This window comes from Meriones unguiculatus, chromosome 1 (genome assembly GCF_030254825.1).
Source record: "Meriones unguiculatus strain TT.TT164.6M chromosome 1, Bangor_MerUng_6.1, whole genome shotgun sequence".
Classification (NCBI taxonomy): domain Eukaryota; kingdom Metazoa; phylum Chordata; class Mammalia; order Rodentia; family Muridae; genus Meriones; species Meriones unguiculatus.
Genome location: NC_083349.1, coordinates 103,968,192 through 103,988,612, shown reverse-complemented (window position 1 = coordinate 103,988,612; position 20,421 = coordinate 103,968,192). Strand labels below are relative to the sequence as shown.

General features: G+C 41.0%; 1 protein-coding gene across 7 annotated transcripts in view; it reads left to right on the top strand.

Annotated features, from left to right (window-relative positions):
- Window positions 1–20,421, top strand: part of Ltbp1 (latent transforming growth factor beta binding protein 1) — a 374,971-nt gene that overhangs the window by 206,577 nt on the left and 147,973 nt on the right. For all 7 annotated transcript variants that reach the window (XM_060364375.1, XM_060364381.1, XM_060364393.1 and 4 more), the window contains 2 exons: window positions 495–719; window positions 2,107–2,381. In XM_060364375.1, the coding sequence (XP_060220358.1) occupies window positions 495–719; window positions 2,107–2,381 (500 nt within the window). The remainder of the gene's footprint in view (window positions 1–494; window positions 720–2,106; window positions 2,382–20,421) is intronic.

Here is a 20,421-nt window from a genome sequence, read left to right as displayed (position 1 = left end):
TATATATAACAATCAACCATCATGTAACGTAATGTACATTATGTACATAGCACTATATAACAATAGCAATATATATAATTAGTTTTCTTAAATTCTTGCTTGTTTTCTACATGTGTATGAATGTATGTTTGTGTGCCAGGGAGCTTGTGTGAGGGTCAGAGGACATTCCGGATGAATCACTTCTCTCCTACCATGTGGGTCCTGGGGATCAAACTCAGGACATCAGACTTGGCAGCAAGCACTCTATCACTTAGCACAGTAGTCCTCCTGTTAGACTTGTACCTACTTCATTCTTTCCCTATGAACTTTTCTTTCAGTTGTTGGGGGGGGGGATCTGTTTGATAGTGGGAACTCTCCAGACATATATTGACTCCCAGTGGAACAGAATGTCTGTAATAGGATGTGTAGTTGGGTGTGGTAGGTGGTGCCAGTTGATTGCTCCTTAACCTTTGAGAAACTAACCAACTTTCCACTTTGTCTTCTTTCCTTTTCAGTAATTTGCCATCTTCCATGTATGAATGGTGGACAGTGCAGTTCAAGGGACAAATGTCAGTGCCCTCCAAATTTCACAGGAAAGCTTTGCCAGATCCCTGTCCTTGGTGCCAGTATGCCTAAACTCTATCAGCACTCCCAGCAGCCAGGCAAGGCACTGGGGACTCATGTCATCCATTCCACACATACCTTGCCTCTAACCATGAGCACCCAGCAAGGAGTCAAAGGTAAGCTCCGCATTCTCATTTTGCTCATTACCCCACCTTCTGTTACCAGGTCAGAGCCACAGGGAAGTCTCTACAGACAGCCAGGGAGGACCGGGGTCGAAACAGAAGAGCGTGTGTGGATCTGTGACCTGATAAATGACAGCAGAGATGGGATGTGGGCCCACCTGTGTGGCTGCAAGAATGTCTAGGCCACAGTGAACTGGCATCTGGAAAATAGGATAGCCAGAAGTGCCTGCTTCTCTGGGACTCTTAGCACCAGGGAGTGATGGATGTGCAAGGTCAAAAACAGAAAAAGGAACAAGGTCAGGGTCAGACCCTGACAGCAGCAATAAACTATCCCCAATAATGAAATTTGTAGCTGACAGATACTTGACCTGAATCCTCTACGATCACTGGGCTTTACTGGGCTTCCGTCTGTGCATCTGTAGGGAAGGCAAAGTAGGTCACTTGGAGCTCAAAAGTTCTGTGACTAATTCATTCTTTCAAGCTGGCATCCGTAGAAATATACGACTTTAAAAGGGGTCAGAGAAGTGTTACTGGCTCTTACTCTTTAAACCCTGAATGTGTCAAAGATAAACTTTTTGTCTGAAATTTTCTTTGAAAGGGGCAGAAAGGCAGTCTTGTTACACATGTAAAATAACACACATTAATGTGTCATCAGAAAAAGTTCAATTGTATATGTATAGACATACATATATGAGATACCCTAAACAAACAGATAAAAGAAACATGCTTTGTGAAACTGAATCTCTACTTTTAATGGAAAAAATTAAGTCCTAAATTTTCATAATAGAAATTTCTATACAAGAAACTTTATGAAATATAAAAAAGTAACTGATCTCTGCAAACTTATTTTATTTGATAATTTCTACTCACCTATGGTGAAAGCATCATGAATTCATAATTTTGTGATCCTAGTTAAAATAGTATTCTTGTTTTTTAATGCATCATTTTGGAGATACTTTAATGTCTGTATATCGCAGTTCTACTTAAAATTTTTGTTATATAATCATTTGTATGTGTCTTTGTGTGTGTGGTTGTGCTTGTGTGTGTGCCACATGCACATATGGGGGGGTGTCAGAGGACAAATTATGACGTCAGTTTTCTCCTTCTGCCGTATGTGTCCTGAGGATCAAACTCAAGACATCAGACTTGGTGGCAGAAACCTTTACCAGCCCACAGTTTGATTTTTTTTAAGTGCATGAATTTGTCATTTTGAATTCAAAATTCTCAAGAATTTTGATGTCTATGTCACAAAAGATACTTTGTATATGTTATCCTATGTGGAATCTATATTGGTAGATGTGTTTGTACAAAATACATTTCATGTCTTAAAAGTCCTGACTTAACGGTTCGTGATTAACAAATTGTCCTCCTGATTTTGTAGTGAAGTTTCCCCCCAACATAGTCAATATCCATGTGAAGCATCCTCCTGAGGCTTCCGTGCAGATACACCAGGTTTCCAGAATTGATAGCCCAGTGGGCCAGAAGATGAAGGAAGCACAACCGGGCCAGTCCCAAGTCCCTTACCAAGGGATGCCAGTCCAGAAGACCCAGACAGCACATTCCACGTACCCCCACCAGCAGCTCATTCCACACGTGTATCCCGTGGCTGCTAAGACACAACTTGGCCGATGCTTCCAGGAAACCATTGGGTCACAGGTGAGCAGTGTGGCCCAGGCCATCTTGTCAATGTTTTATAGATGGGACATCATCCTCTCAAGAAGACAGAGCTGGTACAAACGGATTTCTATAGAATCTGGCAAGCTGTGGTGAATTCACAAATAAAGTTTTATTGGAACACAGCTCTACTTATTCATTTACTCTTCATCTGTGCCAATCTTATGATGCCAGAACTGAGTAGTTCCAATGAGGCCCCATGGTTTACAACACCTGTTTATTTTGTGGCCCTTTACAGAAAAAAGTTTGGCTGACACGTGATGTATAGAATAATTTTAAGTAGTGAACTTCCTGAAGTATTGATGGAATTCTGTGGTTACCTGTTTATACTTTTTTTTTTTTTGGTTGTAATTATCTGCGTGTAAAACACACCGGGCATGAGATGTGGTGCAGGAGATATTCAAAGATGTTTGAAAATCCTTGTATAGGACTTTGATAGTTTAGATGTTTAGATAATATTTTGATAGTTTAGATGTTTAGATAGTATTTTGAATCTCCTATGTAATAATAATTAATATCATTTTTTGTTTTCTTATAATTTGAAATTAAGATGGCAATGAATAAGTTATTTAATGTGAATTTTAAATGTCATTGGACTTACCGTAACTTTAGCTTATATATAAAGTGAGAGAAAGATCATTTCCTTGCAAATTCCTCCATTGAATCTATGTAGTGAAAGTGACCTAATTTTTAAAAATGAGTTTGAATTAAAATATAATCATTATTTTCTTTCTTCCCATTCCTTCGTTCGGTCCCCACCACACTCTCTTTCAGAATCATGGGTCTCTGGTTTCTGTTCCCCAACCACGTGGTGCTGCTGCTTTGGGATATATAATAATGATGTGCTTTGTCCTGTGATCCTCTGTCTGCCTTTTTGGTTGTGGTTTAAATATCCAGCAAATAGAGTAAATAATGTGTGGGGAGCTAAGAGGGAAAAAGAGAAATGCTTTAGGGCTATAGAACCAATTGTTATTGCTTAAGAAACCAACCTTGAAACCCTCTTTATATGCTAAGTCATTCTAGGTTTATCACTGCCCTTCTAGAAGAAATCAGTGTTAACCTATGGATCTGAAAGGAGTTGCAGCTTGCAGAAGGGAAAGGCATCCTATAGAAGTGAAGGATCATGTTTAGAGCCAGGGGCCCAGCACTCTGTGGTAGAGAACCAACTTCCTTACCTGCAAATGGGAATCAAGAATATAGTGCTTCTGAGTTATGTCATGATTCAACAGGACAATTCATGTGAGACACATTTTTTTTTCCAAGACAGGGTTTCCCTGGGTAGCCTTGGCTGACCTGGACTTGATTTGTAGACCAGGCTGGCCACAAACTCACAGCGATATGCCTGCCTCTGCCTCACTGGGTGCTGGGATTACAGGTGTGCACCACTGCGCCTGGCTTGTGAGCCACATTTTGTAAATTTCACAAAACTATGTAAATATTAGCTCAGAGGTTACTGATAGAGTCAAACTTTTAAAAGCAGCCAGAATTCTTGGTTCCTTATGTTTATGTCATGTAGCTCCTTGAACACCGGGGGAGACCCTCAGTCTTGCAGCTGTATCAGTTATCTGCCTGTGGATACCTGGAGTACCTGCTTTGGGGCTAAACCTGATTGTCCTTCATTCCGTTGAAAGATGTGTAAGATATTGGCATAGCATTATTTCAGGTGTGGTTTTGAGGGGTCCGGCATAATCAATGGACAGATTAGAGTTTGAATAGAGTATTGGGGGTTGGTGGAACTATGGAAGGTGGTTCCCAGTTTGGTGCAGAAGGGTACATTTCCACCATGAGGTGGATTCTCACCACAGGCCCAGAAACGTGGGGCCAGCCTACTATATACTGCAGCCTCTGCAGCCACCGGCCAAAATGCATCTCTCCTCTCAGATGTTTTCTTGGGCACCTTGTCACAGTGACAAAAGAGCTGACTCAAACAGGGCATTCAGGATAACTTTTCCTTCCACTGAAGTATTAGCAAATGCTTGGGAGAGAAGAAACATCGTCCATTTAAGTTTATCTTTGAAGTAAAGGGCATGGATAGATTGGGATAGTGTGCCTAAAGACAAACTTTATACACACCATAGTTTTGCCCCAGATGAAGCTTGGAAACAGAAGGTGAATTTGGTGCCATTTGCATTGTTTAGTCATTCCAGCTTAGGTTGGTCATGGAGAAAGGAAAAAGCAGATCCTTTTAAAACTGTGTGCCCAGTACCTTTCTCCCCAGTTTCCAAGTTGGAACAGAGATGATAAAAAAAGGCTTTTAAAACAAAACATAACAAACTTGTTATTCTCCTATAATATTGGACAGATGATGCTAACTAGAAAAGATGAAAACAAATTACTTATAAGCCTAACCTGGACTATTCAAGTGAAGTGAATTGAGTGATTGATAGAGTTGCCTAAATAATTCAAGCCCAGTGGAATACCCTTGCCTTATCTGGATCCTGTTCTGACTTTCGGCTGAATGGTCCAGACAGTGATCTCAATTCTTAATTCATTTTGCATGTGTAGTCACCGACACATAGCTTCAAAATAAGACCTATTTCATCAGACATTCCTAGCATGAATTTGTCTTTCTGCTTATGAGAAATACTGTTGGAAGGTAGAAATTGCCTAATTAACTACTGCAGTTCAGACAAACCATAGAATCATTGGAAACTAATCAATAAGTATATAGATGTGTCCTACCAAGATGTTGGAAACAGACACAGACAGGTGTTAGTGGATCTTAAATGGGGTCATGGAGAAAAACCAACTCTACATCACTTTCACCTTGCTCATTGGGTTTGTTCAGTAGTTGAAGCTATTGAGACTTAGCATACATGGGTAAGTATGCCATGAGAGGTCATACATATGCAAAATGAGCTTGACAGAAATAGTCCATATTTCTGTGGCACATTTTAATATTTAGGCCATGAACTCAATGTGAACTGTAGGTGTAATTAAGCCAATGGAAGTTTCCTAGAGTAAAATTTTAGATCTATCTAAATGGTTGAGAAAAATGAGCAATTGATTATGAAGCCAAATTTACAGAGCAAAGGGTGGGGGGATGGGACAATTCAACAGATGGGAAAGAAGATTTTAAGAGATAAATGAGGAAAAAGAATCTGGATAGGTCTGAGAAGCAAAGGGCTTGGGATTCTTGACAGCCTTTGGTGCATGTATTTTTAAAGATCTTAAAATTGAGGCATAATGAAATATAAATGACTGATAATGAGATCAACAAGCCTTGAAGCCCCCTTATCCAGAACCACATTCAGCATCGTTAGGGGCGACACAACTACATGGGATGTTCTTGTTCTTCCAAAAATGTCCAACCTGAACCTAGTAAAACCTTCATAACTAAACTCCAGAATGTGAGGAATGCTGAGGGTAAAGGGGAAAGCTAAGATTATCACACAGGGACAGAAAAAGATAGATCCAGAATGTAGGGCAACATTGCCTTTTCCATAATCATGCCATAAGAACAAGAGTAGGATTTTTTTTTTTTTTTAGAAAGAGACACAGGAGACAGAAAGAGGATGGGGGCTAAATTAATTTTCTTTTAAATTTTCTAAGTGTGTGTAGTGGTAGGAGCAGGACACACACATACCACATGTGTGGAGGACAGAGGACAGTTTGGAGGGGTGAGTTCTCTCTTTCTCAGGGATTGAACCCAAAGTGTCAGGCTAGGTTGGAAGTGCCTTTACCCAGTGCACCATTTTGCTAGACCTTAATTGGGATTTAAAAAAAAAGCCAGATATAAAATGTTTCAGAAACAAATGGAAAAATTGAGCTGGTTATTAAATGTTACTTTGGATGATGATAGGTTTATGCAGGAAAATCTCCTTATTCTTGTGAGTTGAGTGATAACTGTTTTAAGAGTGATGTATCATAGGGTCTGTAATTTTCTCCCATAATTATTCTATGCACAGATGTGGATGTCAGGAGCTGTTGACTCCAAGAACTTAGCATACAGATTATCATCATATCAGTCTTTGAGTGGTGTAACATGTTCGAATTTTTTTTTTATGAGGAGAAAAGGGGAACTAACTAAATTTTACTAGACTTATAAATAAAATACTGTATTTTAACCTGAACTTGAAAAATACAACTTTAATGCATTGAATAAAATTTTAGAAAAGGATGTTTGTGAGCTTTATCTTTTGATTGGGTATGAGGATCCTAGGCATAAGAAGTTGACCTTGTATCAAGTGTCAGCAAAAGGAGAGTTGAAGATGACGATAAGGAGCACAGGGGTTGGAGTGGCAAGATTTGGGTAGAGAATGTTGTGAAGAAAATGAGTGGGGTGTGCTGAACTGTTCTGAGCTTCTTTCCTTCAGCGAGGCCAGTGCTTGTTGCCATGCAGTAGCTGACTCATGGGAGAAGGGACTGAAAGGAAGTAGCTAACTGGACCTTTAAGGATACATACAACCTTGATTGGTGTTAGGGATGAATTATTTTTGATGATGGGTCAGAGCATGGGGATTTATCAGTAGAATGCAAGGGGGTTAACAGAGACAGTTCAGTCATCAGTGAATAGATCTCCTTGTGGTATATTCATGTCCGTGGAGGACATTTCTTTGAATAGCGTCATAAAGAGAAGAGAGAAAAAAAAAATAACACCAGCACTAGAAATTTCTGTAGTGATTTTTCGCCTTTGTAGAGAGTTTCAATACAGAGAAGAAAACTTACTCCTTTTTTTAAAAAAAACTTTTGTAGAAAGTATTATTTAATTTTTCATGGTCTAAAATACTTTCTTATGTTGGGATCAGCAAGCATCACAAGAATCGTTTAAAGAGCACAGAGAGGACACAGGTAGCTTTGAGGGTAGACTTCCTGAAGTAATTGGCAAATCATAGTTTTAGTCAGCTTAAGCTTCTTGGGGTAAAGTGCTGCACTCCGTATGTATTTAAAAACGTTTGCGAGTTTGTTCACTCTGTGACTGAGTTTGAGTTACAGCTCCAGGGGTTACAATTACCAATCCCTTGCAGGGAAACTCGTTTTCCACGAGCTTGAAGCGTGAACATTTCCATCCCCTAGTTTTCATCTCCAAGGAGAGGCCCAGTTTCAGAAAGTCCCTGTCAGATAGATCATGGGGATGTTAGTTACACTATGCACCCCTTTCATTGTGTAGGGTGACTTTTGTTTCCAATTGGTTCTCTTAATAGTGACCTAAATTCAGATCTGACATGGCATCTGCGATTGTGATTGTTCCAAATGGCTTTTACTGACTGCCCAGTTGTTGAAAACAAGCCTTTTACAGTGACCCAGTGATGCCAGATAGTTTGAAAAGGCCCTGATTGTGAAGTTTTTAGAATCACAACAATAGAGTTCAGGGTCCAGCTTCCATGCTGGCCTTGTTATTGCCAGGTTACACAATCATGCGATCATGGTCTCTTTGTTGAATGCGGTAACATGGCCTGTAATTAGACACAGGCGTTACAGAGAAGGCAAAGCAAAATGTCTCAAGACCTTCACATTGCAAATGCTGAAAGGGCAGAAAATTCCACATATAAACACCCAGATTAACTCTGAAGTGCAGAAATACTGGAAAACCTGAAGTAGATATAAATAGGATATTTTTATAGCACTCTGAGATAGATAAAGAGGATAAAATACCGCACGAACCTACTTTCATAGATTGCAGCCATGGAGAGTTAAAGAAATTAACACAGTGGATCTTATAGAAACTTTCATAAAGATAAAAAAAATCATAAGCCGCAAATTTGACAATAAAGGTGTCTAGCATACATTCTACTTAAGAAAGGCGTTTTGCTGGAGATTTAAAAAGAAAGCGAGGAGAACAGTACATGATGTGAAGCACCTAAGTCATTGGGAAAAAACCTGTTTCCATTTAGTATCCTTATAAATAATATGTCTCGAGGCAGAATTGAGCGTAGTCACACAAGAACTGTTTAGTCGTCTCTTAGGGGTGCCAGACACCATTGCAGTGATTCTCACTGGGCAGGAAGAATGGAAACAGAAAGAACCACTGGAGAAAACCATTAATGGGAGATAGGTCTGTCTTGTGCAACATTGTCAAAGTCAAAAAGCTTAGTGCTGAAGTACACATGTACACTTGTGGCATGGTAGAAGGGGAAATAGGACCACTCCACTTTTGTTTAAAATAAAAATAAACACTATTGAGAAATTAACGGGAAAGCTTGAACTGGAAACGGAAAGTATCCTAGTTGCTTGGCTCAAAGTACTATTTAGAGAGTGTGTGAAGAAAAACTTCTTAGCGTTATTTGCATAGAGTCTGTATTCATTGCCTTTCTCACTGCTACAGCAGGATACCTGATTCCCCCCCCCGCAAAAAAAAAAAAAAATCCTAAAGTGGAGGTTTATTTTGGTTTATGGTTAACTTTAAGGGAATACAGTCCACAATGTTGGGGAGTCATGGTGGCTAAAACTGGCCTAGTCCTGGCTACCACGAGCTTGTGGCATGGCTTCCTCACATCTCTGAGAATGCTTGAGCAGAGAGCACATCAGCTCAAGCCCATGCTGAGATGGAACCCCGCCCCAGTCTGTTCTAGTAGTCTAGCCTGCTAGCTGTGCCCCAAGGCCAAAAGATTCTATGAGCTCTTCAGATAGCCCCATCAGCTTGTGACCAGGTATCCAAGAGCGCAAGACACTGAGGGACATTTTGCATTTCGACACTGACAGAGGCCAGTGGGGCACAGAGGAAGTAGATGTAAGGCCTGCTAAACCAAAGTCAAGGAAAAAGAAGGAGGGAGAGAAGAAGAAAGGGAGGTCGAAAGCAGGGATATGGGCTCCATCCTTTCAAACTAGTCTCTCGGTAATGGGAAAATAATTTATTACTCAGTTAACAGAGCTGGGACACTAAGTTTTGCTTAGAAAGTTGCTCTTTAATTTCTGTATGTTATAGACTGGCTCTATAAATTGATGGCGTGAGCCTAGAGGTAAAACTGAAATTCTAGCTTTGTCCCAACAGCCCACTGGGATTATCTTAACACTTCTCCATTGGTTATTTCCCTAAACGGAGCCCAGAAACTACCAAAACAGATTAGATGTCTGGGGAATAGCTGTGGGGCTGGTGAGATGGATCAGTGGGTAAGGGTACTCGGTGTTAAGCCTGATGTCCTGATGGACTCACGTGATGGAAGGAGAGAACTGACTTCCACAGCTTGTCCTCTGACCCCCACATGCACGCTGTGACACATACAGATACCAATCCCCCCAGACACATAAATAAATACAATAAAAAACTTCTTTTTTTCCCCAACTATTTTTTTTTAAATTTTTATTTTTTTAATATTAGTTACAGTTTGTTAATTTTGTATCCCTGCTGTATCCCACTCCCTCTTTCCCTCCCAATCCCACCCTCATCTCCTCCCTGCCCCTTTCCAAGTCCATTGATAAGGGAGAACCTCCTCCCTTTACGTCTGATACTGGTTTATCAGGTGTCTTCAGGATGGCTGCAAAGTCCTCCTCTGTGGCCTAGCAAGGCTGCTCCTCCCTGGGGGGGGGAGGTCAAAGAGCCCGCCATCGAGTTCATGTCAGAAACAGTCCCTGTTCCCCTTATTATGGTACCCACTTGGATACTGAGCTACCAAGGGCTACATCTGAGCAGGGGCTCTAGGTTGCATCCATACACGGTCCTTGTTTGGAGAAACAGTCTCATAAAAGACCCCTGTGCCCAGATATATTTGGTCCTTGTGGAACTCCTGTCCTCTCCAGGTTGTATTAACACCCCCCTCTTTATTCGATTCCCTGCATTCTGCTGGAGGTTTGGTTATGAGTCTTAGTATCTGCTTTGATACAATGCTAGGTAGAGTCTTTCAGAGGCCCTCTGTGGTAGGCTCCTGTCCTGTTACTTGTTTGCTCCTACAAACAATGTTTATTCCATTTGTCTTTCTAAGTGAGGATTGATCATTGTACCTTGGGTCCTCTTTCTTGTTTATCTTCTTTAGGTGTATAGATTTCAGTATATTTATCCTATCTTGTAGGTCTATATAAGTGAATATATAGCATGTGTGTCTTTCTGCTTTTGGGATACTTCACTCAGGATGATTGTTTCTAGGTCCCACTATTTGCCTGCAAATTTCATGATTTCCTCATTTTTAATTGCTGAGTAGTATTCCATTGTGTAAAAGTACCACAGTTTTGGTATCCATTCCTCAATTGAGGGATATCTGGGTTGTTTCCAGGTTCTGGCTATTATGAATAAAGCTGCTACAAACATGGTTGAGCAAATGTCCTTGTTCTTAAAGAATAAATGCCTATAAAACCTTGAGCTTTCAGTTATACAGTGCTCTTATGTGGTGATAACAGCATTAGATGCCTGGCTCAGCAGAAGGTAAAAGTGTATGTGTGGCCTTGCTTCTCCTTGCTGCTGACGGAGATCCTTTGTCTTTAGGGCTAGCCTTGCTCAGGAGATATGAGATGGATCAGAGCAATGGCCTTCATCTGTCCTGAGATTTGGGGAGGCAGAGCTGGATTTCCCAGTTATCTGCCTTTCTTCATGAACAGAGCTCCTGGTCGGGGTATGATGATCACATTTATTAAGTTTGGCCTTCCTCTGGTGGAATAAGTCATCAACACCAGCCACTTCCGTGCCATCTGGGTTTTGCTTCAGTGTCCCTCTCACGTGCTCCCCTCGCATAATCCAAGAAACACTTCATGGAATGTTAGCGAGTCTCGTGTCTCTCGTGTCTCTGACACGGCCACTCTCTGTACCCATTCCTGCCAGACATTACCTGGGTCAGTAGCAGAAGGTTTTGCTGAAGGTGTTTTGCACATTTTAGTGATAGGTTCTGGAGCTCCTAAGTGTTTGCTGGTCAGCTTCCAGCAACGTCTGCCAGACAGCTTGTGAGGGGGCCTCCAGCCTGGAGCAGAGAAAGATCAGCAAAACACAGGGCTAGGATCCAAAGGAGGTGGGGGAACACCACATGTGAAAGAGAAGATACCTTCGTGTCACTGGGTTTCTGCTGAGGGGAGAGTTGCTAGTTTTACCTGGATGAGGAATGTGGGGCTCAGATACTGGGGGAGCCAAATATAGACTCTCGGATTAGGGTAGCATACTTCACAGCATGAGTGGGACCCAGACCTGGCACTTCCTGTAGCTTAGCATCCAGTCTTCACCTAGGCCGAGTCTCTGTAGGTGCCCCGAACGCCTGTTAACCTTAAGTCTTCACGCTCCTTGACCTGTCCCTACAGAAGCAAAATCTGCACCACGTCACTGGTTTTCCCTGACTCTTTTTCCATTTTGTTGGCTGTGGAAATACTTTTGCCATGACATGGAATATCATCAAGAGTCCATGTTCTACCTTTGAGGCACACCAAAACCATAAATCTACTAATTATTAAACTCCTGGATTTCACACAGGAACAGGCATTGAAAATAATTAGGAATCAGAATTAGAGCTTTTGATAAGTCACTTCTGATATTGGCAAAGTTCTGAGTGTGCTGAAAGGAGTTTGAAGAGAACAAAAGTTGCCTAGATGGTGTTTTAGACTCTGTACACTTTAGGAATGTTTTAAGACTTATAGGTGGTATTTCTAGGAGCTAAAGTTGCTTCTTGCCTGTATTCCATTTGATGGAATTAATAATGGAATTAATTCTAAACTGAAGTAGAATCATCTGGTTTACTAAGAGAAAATATCGTGGAACCTGTTATAGAAACAACAATTTCATTACTTATTCTGAGAAATGATAAAATGTTTTCATCTCTGCCCTACACCATTGCTGATATGGTAATAGCGCTGCAGTTTTTCTTACACCTCCATTTTCTTCTTCTTTTGCCTCTTTTTATGTACAAACTATCTGTATGCAAGCTGAGTATTTGTTTTTAAAAATCTTCAAGGCTGAAAACAAACAAACAAACAAAAATCTTCAAGGCTGTACATTTTCCCTGGTGATACTGCCATTGTGTTGTTTTTCTAAGGTTTATTTTAATTTTAGTTATGTGTGTATGTGTGTGCGATATGAGTCCAGGTACCCTCAGAGGCTAGAAGAAGGTATCATATCTGTTGAAGCTGGAGTTACAGGTGGTTGTGAATGTCCAGACATGGATGTTGAGATCTGAAATCAGATGCTCTGCAAGAGCCTTATGTACTCTTAACCTCCGAGCCATCTTTCCAACCCTGCTATTTTCTAGCTATGCTTAGAATGGCCAACTCAACTCCAGTGTCAAGGATTTACCATCACTCTGAGTGTTTTAAACATATCTTCAATATTCTGAAGAGTATTCTAAGATGTGAACAAAGGAGCTCTAAGTATTTTGAAGAAGACACATAACCATTTGCGGAGGACTTGTTTAGAATGGGCAAGCTTTAACAGTTAAGAACACAGTCTCCACATTCTGTGGCTTTGAGGCAAGTCTCGTAGTATAGCATTACATTTTTATAAAACTGATAGATGATAGAGAACATTCACAGCCATGACCAAGTTTGACCTTTGAAACAGTGTGCAAGAAAGGGAAAGCAGGTATTCGTGCCTCCCAACTACTTGTGTGAAACTCGAGGCCCAGAGAAGCTGGGACTAGTGTGTGCTGATTCATTCAGTGCAAGTCTACAGCTCTCCTTCCTTTTTAGCAAGCTTGCCACTTCTTGGGGCCCATTTCATCATGTTTTAGACTGAGACGCCTCCTGAGTCATCTGAGTCCTGGGTTCTTCTGCTGTGACACTTTTGACATCTTTCCTTTTTTTTGCCAATATAGACACTGTTCACACAATAAATGTACAAGGCGTATGGACAGAGTGATGTAGACAAACATCAGTGACGGGGAACGCCTGTCCTGTTGACTCCAGCTCATTCTGACTTGAGATGGATCCTCTCAAGTGTCATTTCCTCAACAAAGTCTTCTTCAGTCTTTGCTTCATCTTCTCTGAATTCTTGTTGCATTGCAATCTCCTCAGACTATTTCTAACACAATTGTGTCCCTCTTGACGTTAAGCTTGTGCTTCTGATGAGGGCAAGGCCATTTAGGATAACGAGTAATGGGCACATAGAAACGATTGCTAATTGTATCTGTGCTGCTCCAGTTGGGTCAGGCTGTGCGCCAATAACGAAACATTTTGCATGGAGTGATTGACTGCAAGGAAGTAGAGGACTCTACTCTACACATTCCCTGAGGACTTTAGCTAAGGATGTTCATGCCTTGTTATTGCACTTCTACTCACAGTGCTTGAACTTTGCCAGAATTGAACCATGACAATACTTGATTTCCAAAGCTGGGGAAGGGAGGTGCTTTCAAGAACATTCATCTCGTTTTTCACTACTCACTCTTCAGGTAAATGGTCCTGACTAATGATTATGTGGATTGAAGTATGTACCCCAAATTCATGTATTTAAACCTCTGATAATACTGTATTGGGGATAGAGGCTAAAAGGAGATAATTGAGGTTAAATGAAATCATAAGGGTAAGGCCATGACAGGATGGGATTAGTATCAGTAGAAGAAAGGATACCAGAATACTTGCCGGTGTTCCGTCTCTCTTTCCCCAGACTCATAAGCAAGAAATCATGTGAACACAGAGCTAAATAGCTGCTGCCTAAGACAGGAACTGACTATTCCTAGCACTCTAGTCTTGGGCTTTCAGGCTCTACAAATTAAAAAAAAAATGGATGTCTGTTGTTAAAGCCATGAGTTGGTTTGGGAAAGATGGGTCTGTTCGTTAGGTTGTTGCCATTCAAGTCTGAAGGCAAGAATTCGGTCCAGAGAGTCCATTAAAAACAAAAAACAAAGAAACAGAGATAGGCATAGTGGTGGCAGTTTGTAATCCCAGAGAAAGGAAGGTTCCTGAGGCTGGTTGACCAGCAAGCCTAGCTTTCTTGTTGAGGTCCAGGCCACTTAGAAACCGTGCCTCACAAAACAAGATGGACAGTGCCTGAGCCACCAAACCAAGGCTGACCCCTAGCCTCTGCAGACATATGACCCATGCACACCCACATTCAAATACACAAAGGCATTTAGCTTATGGTTGCTTGTATGGCAGCTGGGTACATATAAGACTGTTGAGGAGCTGAAATATGTTGGGAAAACAGTGGTCATTTATTGGGCAATAATTGTTCTTTTCATAAGTGAGAGGGCAGTACACAATACAAACTTAGCTCCTGCTCTCAGGAATATAAATGAACCTGTTGCTTTTATTGGTGGCTTTCAGTTTTTCTACATGAGTTACAGCCAAGCCACAGGTAATTAGCAGTTTTAGGTTCTGTGTACTTGGGCGGGACACAGAAAAACTGAAAACTTAACCAAATGGGAGGCCTGCCTTACAATTTTGCATAGTTCTAGAAGGCCTGACATGGCCTTTGTTACTTTTACCATCTCTATAGAGAGAGAGAAATAAAAGGGAACTGCTCAGCAGTGAAGTTTCACATGGAAAAGCACCCAGCATAGTTAAAGAAATAAACAGATCTTTACCCATCATTCTGGAGGTGATCTTGTTGCCATGGTAACAGCAGGAATGCCTATATGCCCATCTTTATTTTCTCACCTACCAAACCCCTTTGTTTTTAAGCCATAACCCCTGTCAATAGAGTTTAAAATAAATTTAACACAATGCACATTCATGAAAATGTCATAATGAATTTAGTATTTTTGATATAAACTAACATTAATAATAAAATGAAATAAATTGACTTATTTGCTCTGTAGTACTGCAATTTATGGTATCTTCTATGCTCCTTTTCTTCAGAAGAAAGCCTAGTGGGAATTATATGATAATAGGGTCATAATAGAACTTAATTATTCTTTTAGCAGCTCAGGAAGAGCAACAATGCACAGATTTCAAGCTGTAAAACTTGTCTGTCAAAATTTCTAAATCACAGAGGTAGACAAAGTAGTGAGTGTTTTCTTGTTGTTGTTTTTGAAAGATATAAAGGAGAATTATATGGCATGCCCTTAAGAGTGCTTTCCCCTTTGTAGGCTGACATTAAAAAAAAAAACAATCATTACTGTAGTGTTACTTTAAAAATACCATTTCATAAACTAAAGTAGTTGTCTGGAGTTCCTTGAAGCCCATAGTTTGGCTTCAGCCGGCTTTAAGCAAATATACTGTCAGAAATCATTGTGGATACATTTCCAGCCGTTAATGCCCTAGTCACAGCAGACACTTTGTAAAATCAATACCCTGAAATATCAGAGGATTATGCATATATCAGATACCCCAAATGCCTAACATTGTTTTAATTACTCTAATAAAAGAAAGCTGGGTAGACTTTAAAAAAAAAAAAAAGAAAAAGAACTTGCCCATGAAGAATGTTCTGCTCAAGCCAAAGCAATTTTTTTTACAAGTTCTTTTAGAAAATCTGGAAGCATTTAAGCATTTTCCTCTTCTTTTTATGGGACAATGTCTGTTGCTCTGCCAGTGAGCCACAGTACAGAATCTTCCTTTAAGACAACAGACCCTGTGGAACCAGTTGATCAAGTATGCTGGTCTCCTGTCATTAATGACAATGTTCAAAAATTTGGAACGTGTGGCTTTGGCTCATGAAAATACATAGAGTTAACAGTCTAGGGCAGGGACATAGAAGAACTCTTGGTGAGGCTTTCTGGTTTTATTTGGAGCTGAAGTTGAGCCATTTTGCGTGGAAGGTAGACAGGAGTTACCTTGATGAAGCAGAGTGGTTTCTATCATGATGAAAGTTTGGTAATGTTTGTAGCAGCAAAAGCCCTGGGACAGAGGTTTAGATGAACCGCTTAGGCACAACCAGCCCTTTTCCATAAAGGACTTTATTCTTGTTTTCCTGGAAGGATGCGGAGGGTTTTTCATAAAATACGACTTGTATCCCTCAACATCACTGTCGTGACAGTAGTTCTTTTGCTTGGTAAAATCCTCAGCGTCTTGTGTCAGCAATTTTTAAGTAGCATGCTTTTGGATGTGAGTAGACATGAAGATGTCACTGATTATTAACATGATGTCGCTATGTGATGTGGGCGAATGGGCCATGATGTGGCTTGCGCACGTGAATGATGACACTCTGTCATGATTGGTCACTTTTTACATTTCTGGGTAGCAGGCGCAGAAAGCTCTACCTTCCGTTTCTGATGTGTGTTTATGGGTGTGTGTGAGTGTACGTGTGTCTGAATGTGCACACGGAGGCCTGAAGTTAACATCCAGTGTCTCTCTCGGTCATCCTCTACCGTATTTATTGAGGCAGGTTCTCCCTCAGAATCTGAAGCTTACCGGTTCTGGCTTCTTTGGAAAGCCAGCTTGTATTGGGGGTGCTGAGATCTCAGGAGGCTGCTGTTCCTGCCTTGGATTTCCATGGGCTCTGGGGATGCAAATTCTGGAATCCTCACACTTGCACAGCAAGTGCTTTCTCCCCTGAGTCATCTCCCAGGCCTCAAATTACACCCCTTTAAAGAGCTTTTAATCTCTTTCTCTTGATTAGCCGTCAGTGTCCCTGTGTTCATTATTCCTTAAAATGTGCCAGGTTTTTTGGTTTGTTTTATTGTTAGAAGCAACGTAAACTCAGCTGGCTTTGGGGACGGACAAGTGTGGCTACTTCCCTGTCTCCTGGTTGAGTTTTAGATCCAACTAGAAGTTGAATCTCAAAAATCCGGAGTTGAGCACCACCCTGCTCCGTGCCCTCTGTTTGTTCCTTCAGGTGCAGCTACCCTCCTCCAGGCTTACCCTTTCTGCCCATCACTTTCTGCCCATTGCATTACTAGGGAAAGAGAGTCTCTTTCCCTAGTAACACCATCGAGTCACTTCCTTGTCTCGGTTCCTGCCTAAGCCCAAACCTGTGTGCTTCTGCCAGGGTTACAACGGAGCAGATTTCAGTTTTCCTCCTGGGGTTTCCTCAGTGCAATTCTGAGTGTATTGATCCCTTGACTTAGTGTTGTATTTAGTTCTTGAGAAGGTATCCTTTTTCTAGCTTTAAATATACTTCATTATGAATAGGGTTTTTTTTTTTATTAACAAAATGAGGTACATATGTGTGATAAGGATGATTTCTAAGAATGTTTCTGTACTGTCATTCTTAAAAGTCTCATCTCGTGAGACTGAACAGTAGGTTCTTGACACTGCACTGTCTTCATGGGGTAACCCTTTTGTCGTAGTTAGGATCTTATTGATGTGAATAGGCATTATGACCATGACATCTCTTATAGATGAAAACATTTAATGGCATCTGGCTTATGGGTTCAGAGCTTTAGTCCATTACTGACATGATGGGAAATATGGCAGCAGCAGGCAGACATGGCCCTGGAGAGTAGCTGAGAGTTGTACATCCAGATCAACAGGTATCAGGAAGAAAGAGTGACACTGGGCCTGGCTTGAGCACTTGAAACCTTAAAGCCCACTCCCAGTGACACACTTTTTTCAACAAGGCCACACCTACTCCAACAAGAACATTTTTAATAGTGCCACTCTGTATGAGCCTATGAGGGCCATTTTCATTCAAACTACCATACCTCCATATAATCAAATAGCTGAACAGTTTTGGTTTTTTGTTTGTTTGTTTTTGTTTTTTGTTTTGTTTGTTTTTGGTTTTTTGTTTTGTTTTGTTTTTTGAGACAGGCTATAGCCTTGGCTGTCCTGGAGTCACTTTGTAGACAAGGTTGGCCTTGAACTCATAGAGATCTGCCTGCCTCTGCTTCCCTGAGTGCTGGGATTCCAGTTGTGTGTCACCACGCCCAGCGTATCTGAACAGTTTTAACAGAAGTCTTCTCAGAGCCTGTAAGATGGCCAGCCCTTTAATCCTGGTTGTGGTTTTACCCATGCTGGAGAACAGATGAATGAGATCTGGGATTCAAGCTACACTCTGCTCACCAAAGTATAGTGTAGGATATCCCACAAGGCTGTGATCCCACACTGCCTAGTCATTCATCATTCACTTTTACTACACATTGAGGTCTGGATTATTGCTCTAGTGTCTCATTACTGGTCCTGGGAGGCAGGATGATTTGTAGAATATCCCATTGCTAGTAAGAGAGAGGAGATCTAATGGTTTTCAATGAGTACTCCACTCTTTATTTAACTCCTGGACTTCTCATCTCCAGGACTTGACACAGTGAAACAAACACTCTTGGAATGAGTATCAGTTTTAATATGAAGTGTCATAAAAGCATCCTCTAATAGCTATAACAGTCTTTCCCAGTTACTGCACATCTCTGAAACAATTGCAGTAGTGAGCTTTTTCATCGTTATAAAAAATGAAAAATGATAAAATATTAATGATAAGCTCAGGTTACCAGATGGTGAGTTTTGAACATTGATTCCCCTCTTGGATTTGTGAGGCTCTAAAGGGGACCACGATCATAATTTAACTTCAATAGCAAACTTATGTGGCTTTGCCTCAAAACTGAGGTTAAAGCTGAAGATGTATATTCTCAAGCAAGTAAAAAAGATTTTTAAGTACATTTCCCTAATCAGTTGATTGTTGGTTATTAGCTACACAATTATACCTTTATATCATTGCTTATAATTATTTTGCATTGTGAAATAGTTATACTCTTAAGTTTACCAAGTCAAAAAGCAATCTGCTCTAACTCCTCAGAAATCTCCCATAACCTTCAGTGCCAATGAAGGGGCACCCTAGCCCCATAGATAGTGTGAACAGTTCATTGGTTCTTCAGTCACCTGACCTTCTGAAGTACAGACCCCAAAAAGAAAACTTACCTTCACCATTCAGTTTACCAGAAGTCAAGTGGAGCTGTCAGCTTTTTCCTCTTCTGTTGTGTTTGCATAAGTCTAGTAGGCCAAGGTTTAAACCAAGTGAAGACTGTAAAGATGAAGAAATAGAAACAGGTAGAGGACAGAGCCTAGAGTACATCTGCCCAGACCTGGCCCTGTTATCAACTTCAGACAATAGTACTTGAACTTGACTCTATCCTGCAGTAGTCTGCATTTTCTAAACAGAGTCATGTAACCTGGCAGCACATGCTGACCTGAGCATCTTAAAGCTGGAAAAAACTAGAGAGGCCATTTGCTTTGCATTCTGGGCATTCCTGAGAGATGATCCAACAGAGACTTCTCCCACCACAGAGGTCACATCTCCCATTAGGTAGGAACTTTTACAGTGGAAAGATTGTTTATACTGTGGGATGAATCCCCTCTTTGTGTGATTTTGGGTCTTCAGTTCTGCCAAAACCCTTCAGCATGCAATAGGCTTGGTTAATGTATGTCACCAATGCCATCATTCCCATGTAGGCTTATTTCTGCCCCGTTCTCCAGCTGTCTTCAGGATTGGTTGCCTGAATACTGTTTGCCCTGCCCTAGTTGTATCCTAGCCAACATTAGTACAGAACGTTATGGGAGCTTTCTGAGGAGTTAGAGCAAATTGCTATTTGACTTGGTAGACTTCAAAGTACAGGGGTGAGAATTTAACAGTGGGTTGCTTTCATAACATGTATTCTGAAATGTTTGACAGTCTTTCTTTGAGATTAACTCCATGGGAAAAAGTCTACTTGTATTTTTAACTTATAAAACCCACGTTGATCCCTGAATACAAATGGGGCTAAGGGAATCTCTGTCCATGTGAGTGCATCTTGCTGAGGAGAACTTCCCAGTCTTAGAGCAGAGCATCCCAGCCTCATTCTATTCTGTTAGTTTCTTCAGTGTGGCCTTTCCCTGTGGGAAAGACATCCCTTGACTTAACTCCCCCCTTTCCCCATCACTTTTGAATACATGGAGATAAGACTTGTAGCATCTATTGGCCTTGGGTAAAAGCCTTGAGTGTGGCCACCGAGGTCTTCCACATCACATTTTTTTGCTACATACCGAAGCCTCTTCATTCTTAAATATCTGATGGGACTGATAGAAAACTTTGTACCTTATAGCCATGACTTCATCCCTCATAGCTCATTCCTATGCTGTGTAGACCCAATTTTGAGATGCACACACAGCGCCATGGTACCACCTACGCATCCCATTTATTCCATCAATTTGGATGGCTTGTGCTGCTCTTGGCTGTAGACCTGCAAAAACAAAGCCATGGGATAAAGCAGCCTGGATCATGTAATGAAAACCTTGTACCTTTTTGGAGGCCCAGTAGAGGGAAATGATTTCTTTTTGCCCTACCAAATAAAACATTCTAGGAATCCAAGGTGAAAATTGGATTTTAACTGCTACT